The following is a 22,700-nucleotide window of genomic DNA, read 5'->3' as shown; positions in this document are numbered from 1 at the left end:
AAACTCAACTTGAAAGATACATGCGATGCACGATTTTAATGTTAAAGTAAGGCTTTATAATGACAGGAAATTACAGCAAAAACATACAACTGGATCCCAGATTGCTACACATGCTGTGCGAAGACTACAAAGAAGATGCACTATGCCAGCTTGTCTACAACTACTGTCTTAGACTGCCGTGTTTTGATCAGTGAGGTCTTGTGCATGTTTGTGTGTGTGTGTGTAAAGCCCAATGTGGAGATATCAGTCCTGTGGTGTCTGAACACCAGCCCTGGTGACGTTAGCCACCAAGAGGCGCTGAAGAAGCTGCTCTGTTTCAACTGGCGCTGTCTGCTTGTCTAGCTGCTCAGGGGTACACTGGAAAGCCATGGTCAGGTTCCAGTCTAGAGTAGTTGAGTCCAGAGAGGGGTCAATGCTTCTGAATGCTGACCTGAGGTCTGCCACAGTCAGCTCCCTGGCAATAACAAACACGAATGACATCACTGCATTCATTAGCATTTAGAAATTAACATTGAAGGCTCTTTGTGTGACAACAAGTGATTGTCGTGTGTGTGAATACATACTCTCTGCCCCCTAACTGTGCTTTCAGCTGGCTGATGTACTGCTGTTTCTCTCTTTCTGACTGCCTCCTCACCAGAGTCAGGAAGTCCCTGTGCTTCCCTTCAGAGTCCTGGAGGAGAAACAACACAGCAGCTTTCACACTGTGGACACCAGAGGTCATTTATGTAACCCAACATGGAGCTGTGAGGTTCTTGAGATGCAGAGGTCAGAGGTTGGGTATGTAGAAAAGCCATAATACAAGTGTGTTTTGTAGGAGATTCAGAGAACAGGTTGGGGCAGTGGGGAATCTCACGTACATACTAGTATCTCAGCTTGTTTGTGTTGGAGGGACGGGTATTTGGGTTTGATCAGGTATGTTTCGTAGCTGTCCCTTGCCATGCCACAAGAATTTCACTTTACAGAATGACCTTGTGTTAGATACTGTGTCCATGATAACGCATCGCTGTGGCTCTGGGTGGTGTATAGACCTCCATTAAGAGCCTCTGGTAGTTGATGATGCCAATGCTGCTGCTGTCCTGTTCCTGCTGGGCGACAGACAACATCTCCTCTACATCCTGGTCTGTCTTCAGGGGAAAGGCCGTCCTCAGGGCCTCCCTGGAACACAGCACAGAGCTCTCAGTACAGGGTAGCTGCCTACTATAGCAGAGCACACAACATGCTACAGCTACGCAACATCGTTGTTACGCATCCAGTGTTTCCCCTAGGTTTACAGCTTTGGGGGGGCGACCATGTAGAAAAAGAAATGACACGCCGTCGTGTAAATAAGATAAATAACATAAGGCCATTTAGTTTGTTTAATAAAAGAGCAAGCTATAGACCTGTTTTATAGGAAAGGTAACCTTAAATGACTTATTTAGTGATTGGGCGCTATATATATATATAAAAAAAAAAAAATCATTATTAACTTGACCTTCCAGGGGGGGGTGCCCCCCTAATATAATGGTAGGGGAAACACTGGCATCGATCGCATAACGCTGCAGTGAGGGAACATGTCACCTTGATTGGTGAGGAGTATTTTGCTGGCGTTGTGTTGTGTCTTATAGATAATGTTTACCTGAACTCCTGGAGGGTTAGTGACCCGCTCCCGGAAGTGTCAGTCTTAATCAGCACCTTCAACAAGTTAGACAGCAGATGTGTCTGCCCATGATATACACTCTCATCCACCTGGTAACACAGAAATCACCCATGGCACATTAAACCAAAGAACTATCACGTAACATGCAACATGCTATTGTGATTATTCTGGCATGACTCGAAGTGTCTCTCACCTTCCCCGTTAGAATAAGGTGGAACAGGTTGATGACATCATCGTTGGAGTGCTGGTGGAAGGATTCCATCAGACTGTAGGCCCAATCTCCTGCTTGCTCCCTGTGCTGTCTCTCCAGGTGCCTGTGCAGAAACTCACCCAGGTCACTGCTCTTGTCACTCTGCGCGCACACACACACACACACACACACACACACACAATAGGAAACTGTAGCTCAGCTGGAAAAATGCATGACAGCGGTAGCGAGGCCGACTAGTGTAACAAGTTTTAAGAGGACGTGATAATTCACCTTCTCATCCTCAGTCACCTTCTCCTTCCACGCCTCCCTGATGACTCTGTGAACGTCAGCCTTCTGCAGGTGCAGGTTCTTCAGATTGCCTTCGTAGCGTAGGTACACCGGCACTTCAGCACCCCCACCCTGAACACAACCACACACACACACACACACAGTGAATCCAGAAGACCCATTTTGGCACTTTATTTTAATTCACTAATATTCACCATCCATAGGGATTCAAAACAGACATTTGAAACCTATCTCTGACACAAATGATCTGTCTCCTTCTCACAGCCAAGCTGCCTCTTGCAGTTTGAACAGAGAAACCCTTTGTCAGCTGCTTGGCTTTTATATTAGATAGGATTCCTATCCATAAGAACGATACACTCAGCTCACAATTCAATACGTATCACGATTCTGGGTGTACAATACAATACGTACCACGATACTGGGTGTACAATACAATACTTATCACGATATTCTGAACAACATTTTAAATTAAACTGAAATTCACTTAACAGATTTATTTCCAAAACATTTTCAATAATTTTCTTTGTTGTACATACAATTTAGTTAACTCAGTTCAAGTGATTTCTATGAATGCACGCATGACGCACGTGCAGAGTAGGTCGCGTGCTGGTAGCTCAACCAATAGGATCAAACGGACGTCGTATTGTAAAAATATTGCCATAACTCTACGATACATATTGTAAACATTTTGTATTGCGATATATTGTTCCAAGATATATTGTTACACCCCTAATAAGAACTGTATGTACCAACACTACAATTGAAATGTATCCAAAGTGTGTCTAACTGTATGAAGGGACTGAGGGTGGAGCAAGTTTTACCAGTCCAGTGAAGAATTCTTTCTGCTCTGATGTGGTTCCCAGTAGTTGCTCGAGAAGGATCTCTAGCCTCCTCTGACTTGATTGGTTGTGACTCAGCTCTGCCCAGCGCTCAGCCCCTCCAACCGCCTCTACACACAATAAGCACAAGATGAACTTCAGGCTGTTGCATTTCACAAGTAGATGCAGTAATAATCCCTCAGCAAACACCAAATCATGGGCAGTGGTGGCAAGGTGTTGTGTGTGTGCATGTGTGTCACCTGCACACTTCTTCCAGTGCGGCCTGGGAGTTGAGCTCTTTCTGAAACGGTCCAGCTCGTTCTGCAAGCCGTCTCTATCCGAGGTCACCTGCCTGTGCAGCTCCAGCAGGGTGTCGTACTCATGACGCATCTGCTCGTAGTCTGCTTGCAAAGTCTCTATCTGGACAGCAAAACAAACCCACCATCAGCGCTTTACACGGCCTAGCAGGACACAGAACAGTGCTGGTCAGTACTTAAAGTAGGACTGCCGTGTGTGTCAATACAATAAGTGTAGGCCGAGCCCTGAGTTTGTAGAATCAATTGCTTGAAATATTAACCCTGAAACCCAGCGTCAATTACTTAACCTTCCACAAACTCTTCATCCACATGTCTTTTAAGTAAACATGAACCAACCTTTATAAACGTACTTATTTACATCAGTCTCAAACAGGTGTAGGCTGAAGCTCATGCTTATAATGCCTACCCTTTATGAAAACATCTCATATCTTAACAATAAATAGAAATAATTATTGTCTTACATCATTATGTTGACAATCAGATCTGAACAGAATACAAAAAAACATTAATATTTCTTATGCAATAGAGTTGCACAGTCCAAATACAACAAAAACAGCTTGTTCATCTATCACTCTTTTGTTTATATTAATTGTTTCATATAATTTCATTGCATTATTTTTAAATAGTTTCTTTAACTTACTAAAGGTCCCACATATTTTTTGTTCTGCATGACAGCTGTTCCATAAATGTACACCTTTAACGGAAATACAATGGTATTTAGCATTGATCCTCACTTATCAACATGCATACCATCGTCTTGGTAACATGAACTACATCTCTATGTGTATCCTTGTTCATCCATATGAAATGATTTACGAAAGAACTCTTTCATTTCGATTCATTCATAATATTCACACCAGGTTACAAACATGTACTGTGTTTACCACATTGTGTATGAGTGTTTGTATATGAGTACTTTTATCAGGCTCTCATGGTGTGTGTGCTCCAGCGACTCCCAGTCTCTCCGAGGGACCACGTCTCCGTACTCTGCATGCAAACGGTTGAGCTCCACCTGTGCTCTGGTCAGGTCCTCTCTACACACCCTTAGACACAGCTCCACCTGCACAGGGTCCTTACTCTCCAACTCTGGCACAGGGAAAGACAAGGGTCACAGCTGATGTGATACACATGACTCTTGTTCAAATGCATTTCTCACATTTAAGTACACATAAAGCATCTCATCAGGCCTATTTTGACAAACCAGACCACAGTTTAACCATGCTATCTTTAAAACACTGTAGATTGACATGAATTCATGTCAATATTCATTGAATTTAATATGAAGTGGATTGAAAATATATATTTGTTACCACTTTGCTGCTCCTCATCTGCCTCCTCCTCCCCTCCACAGCTCGTGCTGCTGAGGTTGGTGATGAGCAGCTTCCGGGCATCTCTCTCCTCACGGTACATCAGGTACTGGGCTGCCAGTTCATCCTGAAGACTGCTCACCTGGAGCAGGAGAGCACAAGCAAGAGCGTTATCTAAAACCAGGGGCATTCTGGAGTATGGAGCGGAACAGAAGATGTGGTCGTGTTCGTACCTCTGCCTGCATGGCACAATGCTTCTCCTTCATGTTCTCCATGACCTTCTGCAGGCGGAGGCGTTCCTGTTTCAGAGCTCTGATCTCTGACCTCTCCTCCTCCCTCAGACCCGTAATCCTCCTCTCACACTCCTCGGACACCATCACCAGCCTGGCTCGCAGCGGCTGCAGCTCACGCACCTGGTCCCGCAGGTACGCTGCATTGTAGTCAAGCACACAGTCTGTTATACTGGTACCATGCAAGTAAACACAGCATGTAATTACAAGTGATTTATTTATAGGAAGTTAACTCGCTATATCTGCCGTATGTTAGCTATATGTCTGAAGTGTGTCTCCAAGTACAAATACTGTATACAGCACAGCAATGTGACCCACCTAATGTAACCTCGTATTCATTCTTAATGGCAGAGAGAAGAGGCTTGTATGTTTTGAAGTCCTCAATGAAGCAGTCAAAGACCTCTCGGTAGGCCTATTTGAAATAGGCACAGAGGTGTTTAGGTTGCAAGATAACAGGTGCACAGGTTTGTATGAGGGTTGGTGTGTGGTGCACATGGGACCTGTAGTTTTCGCTCCTGTACTTGGGGTGCCTGAGGGTCAATGGCCTGCAGCTCCCTCCTCAAGTAGCCCTCTAGCTGCTGGAGAAACTTTGGCTTTGCCACCTGTCCACCAAACTCATCACCACATCTACAGGTGCAGAACAGGACTCAAGTTATTATATTTTAAAAGCATATTTAAAGATATTTCCCTATTCGTAATCTACATTGAGGTAAACGATATATTATCAAATTGTATTTGTATCGTCCTTTTTAGAAGCCATATCACAGAGGGCTTCACATACGCCCATTACAACTGCACACAAACCAACGTAAACCCTCGAGGATATCTGTATGACTATTGATTACATGCATGATTAAACAGTACATGGCTTATACAGGTCCAGTCCAAGCACAAGTGACTGAACCAGACAGACTGTAGTTAGATGGTGCAGACAGATTAGTGTTATGATGCATTCATTCAGGTCAGGTTGGTGGAGTCTGTTAAGGTTCTGTTAGGGTTAGACAAACTAGTGGTTTACCCGTGGTTCCTGATCTTGCCCCCTGCCCCATGGGTCCGCCCACTCTGCACCAACTGGGAGGAGATGTGGGCGGGCCAGGTGGATAAGTAACTCGATGTCCAGTTCACCTTTCAGGTACAGTACACACACACAAACACACACACATATTGATTCTGTTTCAAAGCACATACTGTACAAAAGGCTTGGCGAGCTGGACAACTGACATATCATAAGTATATTTGTTGAGCCAGATAAACAAGGTAGCCTGCCAGCTAGCAGTAGTATTACTCTGGTAATAGATGCTGTGCGTTTGGCTGCACCTCTTTCCTCCGCTGTCAGACGTGCTTTACACTGGCTAGAGCCGTTGTCCCGCTGATACTTTGACGATTGTCTGAAAAAGAGATGAAAACGTAATCTTAACCCACCCCTCTTACTCTTTGGGTAGTAGTTAGTCTAATGCTGGCAATGCTACAAGCATTGCTGGCTGGTGCATTACTGTAACAAAGTGTAATTCACTTGCCTTCCTGGCACTGATATAGGTGGAAATCTCGTTTCTTTCTGTGTCGACATCTGAAAATGTTGGTTTCAACACTAAATTAATTAATCGTAATTATATCTCATAACTTTTTGTATTTATTGGCTAGCTAGTTGGCTAGCAGGTCGCTTTCAGTGGCTTGACTTCGTGCGTCAACTGTGTTATGTTTACACAACGTTGTCATGGACACGAAGGACCCTAGAAAGGACCCACATAGTAGCCCATGGTACTCCGGATCAATTATTAAAACTGTAAAGGCGAACAAAACCTTTTAGATGTGGAAATATTGTATTTTTTCACATGGACCGCAATGCAATCAGATATGTTTTGCAGAATGACTTACGGTTTACGGATCTACACATTTCTCATTCTTGTCACCCATGTTTTTTTTGGATTACAATATATAAAAATGGTTTGTTTCAGAGTTGTAATGCTTTATACACAGGCCTAATATATAGGCCTAATGCAACTAAATAACAAACACAAATATTACATATGCTGCATGTCTTTAAGGTTGTCAAGTTATTTCTAAACTGACAACGTTGGGAGCTCTTGAGAAATGTCCACCAAAATGTACAGTAAATTAAAAACCCTCTAAAACTACATGTCCTAGCTTCCTCTTCATAGAGAATAACACACGAACTAGCGATAGGTGGTTGAGGGCCCTGTAGTTGATTCGTGAAAACTCGCTAGTGGACGGTTTTGGCATTAAACTACACTACCCACACTTCATGTTGACTACAGTAGCGACAGAACGCTGGTTATCCGGGGATATCACACCACTGCTGTTTCTCTCAGTCCATCTCACTCTCACCCAGTATCAACGGACTGACAAGGCATAGAAAACAAACCAAAAGAAGACATCTCACACCGACAATGGCAGAGCTTGGAGCGGGGAGCCTGCTGTTAGGGGATCCTGCTTTTAACTACCAGGAGCACGAACTGAACGAACGATTAAAACGACTCTATCCGGCCGTGAACGAGGAAGAGACCCCGCTACCCCGATCTTGGAGCCCCAAGGATAAATACAGTTACATCGGGCTTTCACAGAACAATCTGCGGGTCCATTACAAAGGTACTAGTAGCTACTTCTACACAAATGGCAACAAGTACATCATTTGGAACGTTGTCACGGGGTCTTGCTCACATATGTCATGTACTTTGAGGGTCACAAGCGTCGTAGATATCTGACTGTACTGTATGCGATTAGCTATGTGTGTGCAATCTCCCAGATCTAGTTTGAGCTGCCTCTACGTCCCTCTTGCTTTGTTTCACAAGAGGAAAGAGAAATGCCCAAATGGTTGAACTCGAGATCTAACGTCAATCATGACAGTATTGAAGCACATTCGTTTCTCAAGCTAACCTTCAACATCACGGCTTTGTTGTTTGCAGATATATTTAACTACCATATTCTGCCTCTTACATAAGACGTATTTGTAATCGACATGTTACGATTTATGTGCAACGTTTGCCATACTTTATTGGTGGCTACCACAGCTTCAATAAAACGACGCATTGCCACTGGTCAGCATTGGTTATGGTTGCCAGTTAGCTATGTAGCAATGTTTCTAGCTAAGTGACAAGCAACTATCCGGTGAGGAACTGCAAGCCTTCATTTGGCTAACGTTAACCACCTAGCCACTAGCTAGTAAGTTACGCTAGCTCTGCAAAAGTAGATTGTCACTGATACCTAGTTTATGTTTTGAAAACAGGTCAATGGTTTAGCCAGCTAGATGGATGCAGTTATAGATGTCTTCAATCAATATAGCTAGCTCTACAAACAAACATAACCTAGTTTTATTTTTATGTTGAGGCTGACACAAAACATGACATGTTAATTTGCGAAACATCACTTGACCTGTTAATTGATGTTTGTTTACGTGATATGAAATGGTACTAAAACCATTTTGTACGAGGGTTCAGTGAACACATTCTGGATGTTGGTTCTAGAATGGGTGAATAATTTTTCACGCGGACTGACGGCTAAGCTCTCGAATATTAGATGGATTCCACTGAGATCTTTATGTACTCAATAGCACAGCTCCCTGTCTGCCATGTCTAGCTAACCTCCCCAGCTACAGCTACTGCGAGGGAGGAGGCCGCGGCCCGCTGGCAGTTTAGCAAAATTACATACAAATCAGTTGGTGTCTCGTTTACACTGAGATTGACATGGCTGTATAATAACGGATTATAGAAATGCAATCCTACTTAAAGGGCGCAATGTGTTTGATAATTAGCTGTCACATACGATATCCCATATTTGATAGGCGTGTTGTCAGCTATCAGAAAGCCTGCGTTCAGTGTATGTAGTGGCTGTGTGTCTTCCACCAGCGGACCATGTCCTGCAGCCCTGTGTGAACTAGCATTGCCATACAAAGCACTGTCTGACATGGATCCCTCAGTGACGTATACCAGTATTATTTTTACAGAGTATTCCTATATACTTAGACTATCGATTTGTAGGCTAGTTTGTTTTTGAAGCATTCTGGTTGACATCAGGTAAAAAAATTGGCTGTGCTGGAGCTTAAGTCCAAGGTAGTCAGGGTTACACTAATATCTTGATACAAAACTAACAACACCTTGTTTCAAAGGCTTCTGAATAAGTGGGTGGTATATTGTGTTTGTGGGGTTAGCAGTTTAGCTGTGATTGTATCTGTGGGGTGTGGACACATTTTCCATGTTCAGGCCCTGTGTCTATAATTCAGTGGCATATATGCCAATGTCTCTACCAGGCTGAAGGAATGTGCTGTTAAAAAATCTATATATATTGAGATAATTTTTTAAATAATCATGTAGCCCAAGAGTGCATATGTAGGTGAAAAAAGCCTGTTTCTGTCAGTGGAGCGTTGTTGTAAGAGAGAAGGTGATAGGTGGTAACTGCTTTGTATGCTGTTCTGTTCAGCCAGTAGCTGTTGTCTCTCAGACAGATGACCTGTGACCCCATCATAGGGAGGCTTGCTGGAATGAACCTTGCCTCAGTGGGTCAATGTTGTGCTCTCTTAATCAATTTCTCTAATCTCACAGGCTGTAGCTACAGGGAGCAGGGTAGTTTTACAGGTGTGTGTGTGTGTGGGGGGGGGTGGATTAGGGAGGCATCAGGGAGCAATGTTTTGACTTAAGAGTTGGGTTAGGGTTGCTATTGGGTAGGTTTAGCAGTGAAGGATTGATCAATGGATTGAATGATTGATCAAATTAAAATAAAAGGATTAGAGTTCGACTACGGTTTGGTAAAAAAAACAAAAAAAAGGGTTGGGAAGCAGTAGTTAGAACAATTCAAATTAACCGTGTTATGAATTCTGCTCCTGTGAGTGAGAACGGGATTGAGTGAGCCAGAGCTTATGTCTCTCTTGAGAGCTGTTGTGAAGCCTGTGTTGTGAGTGTGTGTATTAATAGCTGTAAGTGTGTATGCATAGGCTACTCCATTTCACATGACTATTTGTCTATGTGCTGTATTCCTGTTAGCTGTGTGTGTGCGTGTGTCAATGTGTAAGGTGGGGTAGTCCTGATGGTTGTGTGTCTGGTCATGGAGTGCCCGTTGAGGTTTTGGTTACAGACAGACAGAGGGGCTCTATAAATAGCAGTGGAGTGCAGCAGTAGAGGCATCCCAGGCCTAATCAGAGCTGGTGATACTACACACTGCTGGTCCTAATGAGGGCACCAGTACTGCACTGGCTGCTCTGGATTTAGCTAGGGTGATCATGAACATGACTGTATTGCTAACTTCCACAGAGGTACTGCGTGGGGGTGCGTGCGTGTGTGTGCTCATGCTTTGGGACAGTGTTCAGTGTGTGGTAGTGTACGTCACATAAACTTGCCCTGTCACACTGCCCTAGCCCCGAGGTGTCCTGTTAGCAACCAACTAGAAGGGTTAGGGTTACGCACGCACACACACACATACTCACACACACACACACACATGTGGGGTTGGCTGAACGGTGCATGTGGCAGCAGGAGTGAGAGGACAGTTATGACCTCACTACTTTGACCGTGATGTTGGTTTAGGCAAGTTGACCTCTACAACCTTGTTTACTCACCGACACTGGGTGACTGATCTCCACTGGAGTGGTGGAGAAGATGTGGATCTCAGAACATAACCGGGAGTGTCGGCGTGTTCTACAGCAGATATAGGGAGTTGGATTGTGTTCTAGGACAGAACTCTGGGGTGATACTTGGTGTTCTAGGTCAGAAGTCTGGTGTAGAAGTGTGTTCTAGGACAGAACTCTGGGATAGTGTTGAATATTGTATAACGGAACTCTTGACTGGGAACATGTTCTATAACATAACTTTGGGTTGGTAATGTTCTAGAACAGAGCTTTGAATAGGTAACATGTTCTAGAATAGAACTCTGGGGTGGCGGCATGCGTAGTAGAAAGTTGCCTGTGTGTTCTGGAACATGTGGGATGAAGGCAGTGAACGCGGCGCGTGTACCTCAGGTACGAAGCGTTCTGTCTGCGTGTCCTCTTATCACCACGTCCCAGCCCTCCCTCATTGCTGCCATGTGCTCCTCTCGTAGGTCACGGGAAGAACCACAAAGATGCGGCGTCCGTCAGAGCCACCCACCCCATCCCGGCCGCCTGTGGCATCTACTACTTCGAGGTGAAAATCGTCAGCAAGGGACGCGATGGGTGAGTTTACTTTGGCCCCCCGCGCACTCCCAGTAACCCACCAGTTAGCCCCTGTAGGCTGGAATAGTTATACAGTTGTTGATCTGGTGTGATGGCGTTGTGATGTTGATAATCATGTTGATGTTGTTGTGCAGGTACATGGGGATCGGTCTGTCTGCCCAGGGGGTCAACATGAACAGACTGCCTGGTGAGTAGAAGAGGACTAGGAGGCTGGCCTGGTGGCCTGGCTGTCAGTGTGCTGCTGCGACTGAGATCAGGACATGCCCAGACTTGTTACCGATCCATTTGTAGTGAGGGGAGAGGAGATAGATTCTGTGAAGCTTCATAGAACATACTACGACTCCTCAACGACACTCTCTAGAGTCTCTAGTCTTTTTCAGGTTCATGAATAGAAACTAGGGGCTGGGATTGGCTAGGGGGGGCTTCAGACCGCGTCACGTGACGCAGCAGAAAGCAGATTTACACAGGGCTGATGTCGCTCTGGGGTTGTCGTGGCAACCCTCCCATTGTGGCCTTGTGGCCTACCTGAGCTAGGAGACTGTGGACTCATCCAGCCAATTCTACACACACCCTCACTTTCTCTCTGCATATCTCTTTGTCAGTATGTCTGTGACACAAAAGTTAGAGAATGAAGTGGAAACGTGTGCATGTGTGTGGGAATTGACTTGCGCACATTGTTACAAAATATATGATTTTGCAACATTCGAGTACATGGTGAAGAGATTACACTTGATTGCATTACGGTGTTATGTATGCCTGTGTGTGTTTTTGGGTATATGATTGTGTGTGTGTGTGTGAGAGTGCAGGCTGACCTCAGTGTGTCTGATCCCATGGTGGAGGCCTGCCATGTCATCTGCCTGTAGGAGCAGTGAGCGGGGCTTTAGAGGCGATATCCCCTGTCAGCAGATTAATCGAATACTGCCAGTTCACACACGACCCATTTCCCCTCGCTCTCCCTCTTGTCGTCAGCCTCCTCACGCTGGCCTGTCTGGCTGACTGCGCGCTGATATGTAGAATGGCTCAAGCTCTGTCCCTACAAGACCCGTTCTGTTTATAACACCGTCCTCTCCAGCCCTGGCTGGGAGTGTCGTGCCTCCTGTCCCTCCAGCAGTCTGTCTTAAACACACACACACGCAATAACTCCGAGTATTTATGCTGCAATGGTTGACTATGACTCACCAGGGTCATCTAGTCAAGTTCAACTCCCCCTGCTGGTCACCCAGAGTACTACACAGCGGGGGGATAGCAGAGACGGTAGATTATTCCATTTTAGCCCACAGAATGTATCTATGTGTTCTCTCTCCCCTAAATCACAAACTTTTGTGTGTGTGTTTGCTTCCAAGGTTGGGACAAACACTCGTACGGTTACCACGGCGACGACGGGCACTCCTTCTGCTCCTCAGGGACGGGCCAACCGTACGGGCCCACTTTCACCACGGGCGACGTGATTGGCTGCTGCGTGAACCTGATCAACAACACCTGCTTCTACACCAAGAACGGCATCAGCCTGGGTCAGTTCTGCTGCCACCCACGGGCCGGTAGCACTGCAGTGGGAACAGACACAATCTAGAATAGCATCAACGATCTAGAATAGCATCAACGATCTAGAATAGTATCAATAACATTCTGATGGCTGCCTCACTGCTCTGGAATCTGGATCTCATCTGTCTGTGTGTGTGTCTGTCTGTCCTGCAGGTGTTGCCTTCACAGACCTGCCAGTGAGTATTTCGTAGGGTGTGTTGTTTCAAGCCCTGGGAATACATTGAATTTGAACACATACATTGATGTGAATGTCAGTCCCTGGTTTGAGGATCAAACATAAAAGAACGTGGAGCCTTTTGTTGGAAAGTGCAGAGATGGAGGCTATTAGGAAGTCATTTTAACAATAATGTTTGATAAATATATAATATTCTGTATATATATATTAATAATCCATATTAAATAAGATACTTGTAGTGACCTAGTAACATCATGACCTGTGTCACCATCCCCCCGCCCCCAGCCCAACCTGTACCCAACGGTGGGCCTGCAGACCCCAGGGGAGATTGTGGACGCTAACTTCGGCCAGCAGCCGTTTGTCTTCGACATCGAGGACTACATGTCTGAGTGGCGGGCCAAGATCCACGGCATGATCGCCCGCTTCCCCATCGGAGAGAGGCTGGGGGAGTGGCAGGCCGTGCTGCAGAAGTGAGAACACACAAACACTCTGATATGCGCACACAGGCACATTCACACACTCACACACATTCACTTGTACACACACACACGAGTTGCTGGCATACTAACCTGTACCCTGTACTCTTCCCCAGCATGGTGTCCAGTTACCTGGTGCATCATGGGTACTGTGCCACGGCAACAGCCTTCGCCAGGGCAACAGAGACGTTGATTCAAGAGGATCAAACCTCCATACAGAACAGGCAGAGTAAGAAACCACTACGGCTGTGCACACGACATACTGCATACTATACACTACACACTGCCACACTGTCAGGGGAAATCTGAAGAACAGTTTTGTGTCTAAACGTTCGGTGTCTGTCCAACAGGAATACAGAAGCTGGTGTTGGCAGGAAGAGTAGGAGAGGCCATAGAGGCCACCCAGCAGCTGTACCCTGGCCTGCTAGAACACAACCCAAACCTACTCTTCATGTTGAAGTAAGTCTGACACCAGCCTGACGCAAACACATCCCGCAACGCACCCTCACCCTGCTCGGCCCCTCTGCCCGGCTGCCCGCTCGGCCCCTCTGCCCAGCTGCCTGCACACACCAGGAGATTAGAGGCTGCCCTCAGATGATAAGAAGCCGACTCCTCGCTCGCGTAGAGTTAGGGGCGTGGAGAGTGGCGCAGACACTTGGGTGTGTTGTAGAGAAACAGCTAAGCTAACAGCTAAGCTAAAACAATGACCCAGGCAGCGCAGAGCAGGTTTAACACCTGATTGTGTGTGAGCACTAGGGGTGGAACGGTACATGTATTCGTATTGAACCGGAATGGTACGGGCGTCACGGTTCGGTGCATGAAATTACACGGAGAATACACGGTATAAAAATTTATAAAACTCACATGCAAAATAATTAATGTAATGCGGAACTACTGTTAGATACTCGTGTTCTTTAGGAACACCTAATCTGTTGCCCCGCTTTAGCTCTGAAGCTCTGATTGGCGCCGCCGTGAGTCAGAGATAGCTAGCAGCACTAAGGACTAGTATGGCGAGTGGTGGTGACCCACAAGAGATAGAGGACACGCCGGCCTCTTTAAGATCGCAAGTTTGGGAAAACTTCGGTTTCCCTTTCAGTTACAGTAGTACAGGCGAGAGAGTGGGGGATAAGACAAGCACTGTGTCGGCGTTGTTCAGCAGTTGTGGGATATGTGAGTGGAAATATATCTAACATGCTAACGCATATACCCATCTGGATAAATGCGTGTGTTAAATGACAAAAAATATCCGACGCCATCACCCAGGTGTGCCAATCACTGGAACGAGACAAAAAAAACTGTCCAACTTCTACTCCCTACAGTGCTTAACCAGCCTTTAGATACACATACAAATAGGGCCAAAAAAATCACTGGAGGAACCTGGTTTGTTTTGCCTTTCCCTCCATTGTACCGAACTCATACCGAACCGTGATGTCTGAACCGCGGTATGAACCAAACCGGGACTTCAGTGTACCGTTCCACCCCTAGTGAGCACCTTAGAGAACCGTCCTCATCCTCATCTTCCCCCTCCTGCTCCTCCTTTTCCTCCTCTTCCCCGTCCTCCAACTCTTATCGCTCCTCCCCCTCCCCCCTTCTGCTCCTCCCTCTCCTCCTCCTCTCCCCTCTCCTCCACCTGTTTCTTCCTCCTCCTCTCTCCCCTCCACCTGTTTCTTCCTCCTCCTCTCTCCCCTCCACCTGTTTCTTCCTCCACCTGTTTCTTCCTCCTCCTCTCCCCCCTCCTCCACCTGTTTCCTCTGCTCCTCCCCCTCCTCCTAGTCTTCAGTAGTGACAGTGTTCTGCTGAGAGGACTATAGAGGAGGTGATGGAGGAGTTGGTTGCAGAATGAAGCAGACCCAGTCAGTCCAGAGATCCTGACAGAGCTGACACAGGGTCACTCCCCCTAGCTGCTGAGGTAGAGCTCTGGGATGGATTAGTCCTGCCTGGGGCTGTGTGCAGCTAGTCCTGCCTGGGTCTGGGTGCAGCTGTGGAGAGAGCAGATTAGTGAGCTGCTGTTCATGTCTGACAGTCCTTCAAACCACACCTGCAATCTCACACTCTCCAGAACCTGTCAGATCAGTCCCTGAGGTCTGGGCCTTTTTAAGTTTCGATGTTCTGACACAAGTTTTGTGACACAGAAAAACAACCGCTGGCCTTTGTTTCCTGTCCTGGAAGATCGAGTTCTAGTCCTGTTATTCCAGTGGTGACTGCTGAAGACGTGCCTGTAGCTACTGACTGACTGACTCAGCTGTTGTGTTTCAAGCATGTCAGGACTTTGACGGCCTGTTTCTCTGTCACGGGGCTAGTGTCTGCTGACAGCCTGTTTCTCTGTTGACGGCCTGTTTCTCTGTTGACGGCCTGTTTTTCTGTTGACGGCCTGTTTTTCTGTTGACGGCCTGTTTCTCTGTTGACGGCCTGTTTCTCTGACCATCCACCACTCTCCCGTGCCTGCGCTGACCACTTCCTGTTCCTCCCAGGTGTCGTCAGTTTGCGCTGACCACTTCCTGTTCCTCCCAGGTGTCGTCAGTTTGAGCTGACCACTTCCTGTTCCTCCCAGGTGTCGTCAGTTTGTGGAGATGGTGAACGGTACGGACAGCGAGGTGCGCTGTTTCAGTCTGCGCTCGCCCAAGTCCCAGGACAGCTACCCAGTATCCCCCAGCCTCAGCCCCCGCCACGGGGCCACCAACCCTCACCTGCACACTGGAGGTACGCACACACGCACACACACACACACACACACACGCAAACACAAGGAAGCACATGCATTAATACATACAGGAACTCGGATATCATTTACAAGCCATCTACACACTCAGTCATGTGGACAGGAGAGTGGATGTAGCTGGGTGTGTATGCAGAGTGTGTCCTCTCTAACCCCCTGCCCCCTGCCCTCCCCCAGGAACAGACAGCCCCACCTGCAGTAACGGAGTGACCCCGCCCAACAAGAACAAGAGTCACAGCAAGTACCCTGGAGTAAGCTCCGCCTCTTCCTCCTCAAGCTCCTCCCCTTCCTCCGTCAACTACTCTGAATCCAACTCCTCCGACTCGACCAAGTCTCAGCCTCACAGCACCAACAGCAACCAGGAGACCAGGTGTGTGTGTGTGTGTGACTGCCCATATGATTGTGTGACTGTGTGTTAAAAAATGAAAGTATGTGTGTACTTATGAGCTGTGTCTGTGTTGTGACGTCTGTGTGTCTGTGGTGTGTGTGTGCGTCCCGTGAAGTGACAGTGAGATGGAGATGGAGGCGGAGCCCTACACTAACGGCGTGACTGACAGCTCGTCCAGGGTGATGAACGGAACTTACAAACACCAGGAGCTGCTGCAGCCTGAGGACAGCCTGGGCAACGGGCTGGCAGGTACACACACACACACACTCACACTCACACACACATGCACTCACACACACATGCACTCTCGCATATACTCACATACATACAGGTGTCCTTCTCTAACGTGTGTGTGTGTGTGTGTGTGTGTGTGTATGCGTGCGTTTCCAGAGGAGGGCTGTGGCAGCAGACAGCTGTGTGGGGGGAACCAGGCTGCCACAGAGAGGATGATCCAGTTTGGCCGCGAGCTGCAGGGTCTCAACGAGCAGCTCTGCAGAGAGTACGGCAAGAACGCCACACACAAGAAGATGTTACAGGTAGGAGGGAGGGGAGGGAGGGGAGAGGAGGGGGGGGTGGAGAGGGGGGGTCTCTCTGAGTCCCAGTTGATTTGTGACTTGCCCTCTGTGAGGGGAGACTGAACATCACTGTTTCCCTCCCAGGATGCGTTCAGTCTCCTGGCGTACTCGGACCCCTGGAACTGTCCAGTGGGCCAGCAGCTGGACCCCATGCAGAGAGAAGCCATCTGCTCTGCGCTCAACAGCGCCATCCTGGGTATGGCCCTGCACACACACCATAAACATGTTCAGCCTCAGCACGACACACGCCTGGTACTGAAACACAAGCATTAAGCCCAGTACTGACTTGAACAGTAACACTGACAGATGATTAAACATCCCTTAATCTCACACATTTTAGGGATGCTCCTAACCAATTTCTCTGTGTGTGTGTCTGTGTGTCTGTGTGTCTGTGTGTCTGTGTGTCTGTGTGTGTGTGTGTGTGTGTGTATGTGTGGGGGTCTGGTCCGGTCCTGACCTGACAGAGTCCCAGAACCTGCCCAGGCAGCCCCCCCTGATGCTGGCTCTGGGCCAGGCCACGGAGTGTGTCCAGCTCATGGCCCGCGTCCGCTCTGGATCCTGCTCCTTCGCCAGAGTAGACAACTTTTTGCACTAGCCCTGGTCCAGGTGGGTACACACACACACGCACACCTATATACACATTGACACACACACCTTGCCAGTTCTAGCATATCATGTTTGTTCCCTCTACGCAGGTTGATGTTGCAGATTGCTGAGAAGAGGACTTATTGGTAGTGACCATGGCAACGGAAGAGAGCATGCGTGTGATTGGTGCGTCTGACCCGGAGGGGGCGGAGCAGCGTGTAGAACAGGAGAAGAAAGTTTCTTTTTAATTTAGTATTATCAAAACAATGTGTGACACTATTTAAAGATAATTAATTATTATTATGTTTATCTAGTCTTTTTTTCTAGATTTTATTTTTGTCTTTTTTTATTATTTTTTCTCCTCGAGTAAGTAGTTTGTTGTGCTCATCTTGGACCGAAGTAAGATCTGTTTCCGTTTCCAGTTCTTTATGGACTTAGAATCCCGAGTCAGTGTTCTGCACCGTGACATCATATCACACACATCACCATGCAAAGCACTCTGGTCCCTCCCTCTCAGAGCTCAGGAGCCACCGAGGTCAGAGGCCATCTCAGAGGGGGCGGAGCCAGCAGCAGGCTGACCCCAGTGACCACTGGTCATGTATCAATTTGGGAACACACACACACAGAGAGCGCTAGCTGGGGTAGAAGTCCAGCCTGATGTGGCTCAGGGGCGAGGTAGATAGAACAGGGACATCATGTTATCCTAGAATACTAACATGTGGCAGCCCACACTGAGCTGGGGCGGAAGTAAACACAGAAGTCAGACCTTCCTGGGGCTGAGTTGCTAGTTTGATCGCAGAATACCTCTCCTCTCACCCCATGTCGTTCTACTGAATAAAGAAGTGAATTCCTTTTGCCAAAAACAAACAAAACACTCAACTATACCTACAACTTCTGTTCAACCGTTCAGTGAACCTCGTTTTTTGTCGATCAGTCACCTCTGCCGTAGAAGCAGCACCAAACCAGACCTCATCATCAGCACATGCTGCCTCTGCTCCCCTCACTTCTGTTCAGTGTCATACCTCCGGGTGTTATCACTGCTGTCAGGTGTTTTTTTACTGCGTTTTTAACATTTTTAACCCTCCATTTCACACACAGACACTCGCCCACACTTAGTATATTTTGTTTTGTATGTATCATAGCTCCCCACCTCTCTCGTGATCTCTATGGTCAGTGTTGTCTAGATGCGGGGAGTGTTTCTGACCCCAGTATTCCTCCCAGCAGTAGGGGGCGCTACACTGGTGAATGTTAGTTTAGATGACCTAGTTGTGATGATGATGATGCTGCTTCACGCTTGCTGCTGGCAGCCTAGAGATTGAGCCTGACGGCCGTGCAGGTAGAACAGGACACCTGAAGACTGACTACCCTGGGCCCTGTTGAGGCTGAAGAGCAGAGATTGGGGTTGTGGGTGTGGGGGTTGTGGAGGTGGTTGGGGGGTCCACCCTCCCTTCTGGCCGTCCTGTACAGCTCTGTGTTAAAAGCAAGACAGGATCAAAACGTTCTAGATTTCCTCCTCTGGCTGTCAAGGCCACCGGAAGAAACCCTGGTGTAGCCACCCCCAAATGTATATTTCCATTTTAAGAGAATTTCTGCTATAGTAAAGTTTTTATTAACAATTCTATACTAAGTGTTTGTGTGTGTGTGTGTGTGTGTGTCGGACCGTAGAGATCTGCCAAGCTTCTCCTGGGAATCTGCTGCAACACACACACCTTTGCAGCTGCTCTTTTAGACAACTTCTGTTACACACACACTTGTGGGGAGACACGGAAACACACCTTTAGAAACACTGGCACCCATGCACACCTGTAGTAACACACACACACACACACAGAGAGACAGTCCTTCGTACGAGTACACCGTCTCTCTCAGCTCTCTTCTGTCTTGGCCTGTCTGAAGACTGTCAACCCTGCTCCCCTCCCACCCAGTAGCCACTGCTCTGGGCTCACGCTGGGAACGCCGGATAGCTTTCTTGGTCCGGAGCCTTCCGTCAGGGGTCGGGTGGGAGGTCGGAGGCGTGTTGACGGTGTTTCCTCAGGGTCCGGGTCAGCACCAGCGCTGAAGCCTCCGCTGAAGGATTTAGGACTAATAGACAACAAGCTGTGCACAATTGACTTCTTTATATACGGTTTTAAGTTCATATTTTGAGTTTTTGAGTTTAGCAATTGTGAAATGAGTTACCCTCTACTTAGCATGAAACTTTAAAAACCTTTAAAACAATGTAAAAAAATAATAATATTATAATAAAAACATACCTATGTACTGGAAACATGCTAAAAAGAAATATTGTATTCTGTTTAATTTTGACAGAATTATTTTTATTAAAATACACATCCATAAGCATATGTTTTGTCTCTTGTTATTTTTTGTGAAATGTACTAAACCTTTTTCTTTTTTTTTGCAATCAGGAAGTAGCCGGAGTGTTTCAGCCGGAAGGGGAAGAGGAGGGAGGGGTAGAGGTGGGAGGGAGGGAGGGGTAGAGGTGGGAGGGAGGGTGAAAGGAGTAGAGGGAGGGAGGAGGAAGGTTCACCATCCTGAGGAGTAGATGATGCAGAATCCCCATGGGACCGGGAGGAGAGAGGTAAGAGAGGTTCATAAAGAGAGAGAGAAGAACAGCTGATGAAGGGAGAGGTTCTTGAAGGGAGAGAGAGGTCCATGAAGGGAGAGAGGTTCATGAAGGGAGAGAGAGGTTCATGATGGGAGAGAGAGGTTCATGAAGGGAGAGAGGTTCATGATGGGAGAGAGAGGTTCATGAAGGGAGAGAGCTTCATGAAGGGAGAGAGCTTCATGAAGGGAGAGAGAGGTTCATGAAGGAAGAGAGGTTCATGAAGGGAGAGAGGTTCATGAAAGGAGAGGTTCATGAAGGGAGAGAGAGATTCATGAAGGGAGAGAGAGGTTCATGAAGGGAGAGAGAGGTTTATGTAGGGAGAACGTGGAGAGGACGGGGGGAGAGGTGGGCTGGCGAGGTCGAGGTTGATATACTGGTACAGATCTCGGACAGTCCTCCTCAGCTCTGGGACGTCTAAAGCAGGAAAGACCACGGCACAAAAGAGGTCAATACAGTCCTACTGAACTACGGCTACCATGAGGCCATGCAGACTGGGGATGACGTAGCCTGAGACAGACACAAAGGTGTGTGTGTGTGTTGGTATTGTATCTCTGGTGCTTACATGGGATGTCTTCAGGAGCCTGTGGGTGTGAATGGTCTGTCTTCTGTCTCTTCGCCAGCTGTCCTCTGTTAGAGGGAGAGATGGACAAATCTGAACACCTCCTCTTCTTCCTAATCCCCATCTGATTGGCCTGTGTTTGGTCTCCACTCTGATTGGCTGGCTGGCAGTGGAACTGTGGGTGTAGCAGCACTAGTGTGTCCTTCCTGGACCTCCTTCTCAACAACAAATAACAACTAACAACACTGGACATTTAAAACACGTGGGTACAGGTGACTGAAAGCAAGAACAGGTAAAGCCGAATAAAGAAGAATCAGTTCATTTCATAATATATGAATAGGCTACATGGATGGATGGATTTGATGCGGTTGACCACTTGAAAATTGTCTGTAAAATAACGATGTTATGTTGTCACCTGGAGATCTTCTTGAAACCCTGTGAGTACAGGAATGTGGAGAGTGAGAGCAGTTCCTTCTGCCCACCGAAGACGGACAACTCCTCCCGCTGGGACTTTAACTCCTCCTGATACAGCTGCAGGTGAACCGCCACATATTTTCCATTTCCACTCCACTAGGAAAGACAGAACAGGGAGAAATTATCTTTATGGCTCACTGACAGCTGGGGCTGACCCCTAGGGTTGTAGGCTAATGCTTTCCGATTAATCAAATTTATCTGGATTAAAATTATATAGGCTAATGGGTGTAGCCTACAAGAGTGGCCTCTTGTGTCTAGGGAGTCAGATGGCTGAGCGGTTACTGAATCGGCCTATTAATCAGAAGGTTGCCGGTTCGATTCCTGGTCGTGAAAAAATGACGTTGTGTGCTTGGACAAGGCACTTCACCCTACTTCCCTCAGGGGGAATGTCTCTGTACTTACTGTAAGTCGCTCTTGACAATAGCGTCTGCTAAATGTCTGTGAGTGAGCCATCATATAGCCTAATCAGTAAAGATGAAATTATTCTAATTTAACGGCTTATTAAGTGAATAAGACGTTAGACTCGCTGTCTAAACTGTTTCTAGCCTCTTTATCTAGCTATCCTTGACGTTTTACTTCCCCGTGTCGGAATTAGTCTGCTTAAATAGGCGCAATATAAATCTGGCTAATTTTCAGCATTATAGCTCTATATATATTTATTTTTTAACTTCACATTTCAGCAGTGAGATTGACCTGTACATTGAATCTAATTTTAATATTGATTGTCGGCCAAAGCCTGTGAAATTGACAAGTACAGCGGTTCAATGACACGTAGCTCTAGCTAGATGTCCCATCGACACCAGGCAACGCCAACTTAACGGTTAACACTTGCTACAGTAGTTAGGCTACTGTAGTAGGCCTAGCCTACTGCAGTAACAGAGATGTGAGATTTTAGTTTGTCTCATTCTGCTTCCTTTCACCTCAAACGTTTTGATATCAGGCTTATCCAAGATCTTCGCAAACCTTTCAAAAAACTCTGGAGGAGCAGATTCCGTTATCTGACTTTCAGATGACATGGAGTTTAATTAGGGAGAATGAAGGGGTATCCTGAAAGGATTGTTTAGCAGTGGTCAGTTATAGGTTAAATTGGCTATTCAATTTTAATAGGTTGCCATGGAAATCTAGGGGCGTGCAACATATCCAAATTGTATCAGGCCCGTCTATACTTTTCTAGCAAAACATCTTCATCTGCATTTTCGTTCATCATTAAATACTTCGCTCGTACTTGACCAGGAGATGGCAGCATTGCAGCGACTACAACTGTGCGATGAAATGAGAGATAAAGACTGGACAAGAAAACTGCTCTCTCAGGGTGATTAAATCACAACAATGACCTTTTCCATAATATTTTATTCTCATAATATGTCTTCTTATATAATCAGTATATCTATATATGACATTCACAGTATAGTACAGCCAGGCCCGTCAGATTCCTACATATTCCCTGTCAAACAGGAAGCTCTCGTTAACAAATAAAAGTACAAGAATAAGAAAATATTCTCCATATTTTACACATTTATAAAATGTTCTTTTACAAAAGCTCTCCCCTTTGATTAAAAATCCCTTGTTTATATTCTTTAA

At 46.6% G+C, this 22,700-nt stretch overlaps 2 protein-coding genes across 3 annotated transcripts; one reads left to right on the top strand and one right to left on the bottom strand.

The window, feature by feature from the left end:
* Positions 1–17: 17 nt before the first annotated feature.
* tsnaxip1 (translin-associated factor X interacting protein 1) lies at positions 18–6,781 on the bottom strand. Its single transcript, XM_062460775.1, has 16 exons — positions 6,750–6,781; positions 6,153–6,255; positions 5,886–5,992; positions 5,368–5,494; positions 5,186–5,279; positions 4,811–5,007; positions 4,581–4,719; positions 4,187–4,356; positions 3,214–3,373; positions 2,957–3,084; positions 2,118–2,246; positions 1,830–1,988; positions 1,616–1,725; positions 1,029–1,155; positions 564–670; positions 18–454 (listed from the first exon to the last, which is right to left on the bottom strand). The coding sequence occupies exons 1-16, from the start codon at positions 6,779–6,781 to the stop codon at positions 244–246; spliced, it is 2,100 nt and encodes a 699-aa protein (XP_062316759.1). The 3' UTR covers positions 18–243.
* Positions 6,782–7,143: 362 nt separating this feature from the next.
* On the top strand, positions 7,144–19,823 carry ranbp10 (RAN binding protein 10). 2 transcript variants are annotated; one of them, XM_062461406.1, is made up of 15 exons: positions 7,144–7,474; positions 10,913–11,024; positions 11,159–11,211; positions 12,368–12,535; positions 12,720–12,742; positions 13,027–13,211; positions 13,334–13,446; positions 13,568–13,676; positions 15,769–15,917; positions 16,111–16,303; positions 16,443–16,570; positions 16,712–16,857; positions 16,981–17,092; positions 17,361–17,502; positions 17,592–19,823. In XM_062461406.1, exons 1-14 carry the CDS (start codon positions 7,276–7,278, stop codon positions 17,489–17,491), a joined length of 1,821 nt encoding a protein of 606 aa, XP_062317390.1. In that variant the 5' UTR covers positions 7,144–7,275; the 3' UTR covers positions 17,492–17,502; positions 17,592–19,823. The 2 variants fall into 2 exon arrangements, with proteins under 2 accessions (XP_062317390.1, XP_062317389.1); XM_062461405.1 differs by having other exon boundaries at positions 7,146–7,474; positions 16,437–16,570.
* Positions 19,824–22,700: the final 2,877 nt, after the last annotated feature.

The sequence above is a fragment of the Osmerus eperlanus genome, chromosome 5, assembly GCF_963692335.1.
Source record: "Osmerus eperlanus chromosome 5, fOsmEpe2.1, whole genome shotgun sequence".
In the NCBI taxonomy this organism is placed as follows: Eukaryota; Metazoa; Chordata; class Actinopteri; order Osmeriformes; family Osmeridae; genus Osmerus; species Osmerus eperlanus.
This window is presented reverse-complemented; position numbering and strand designations above follow the sequence as displayed.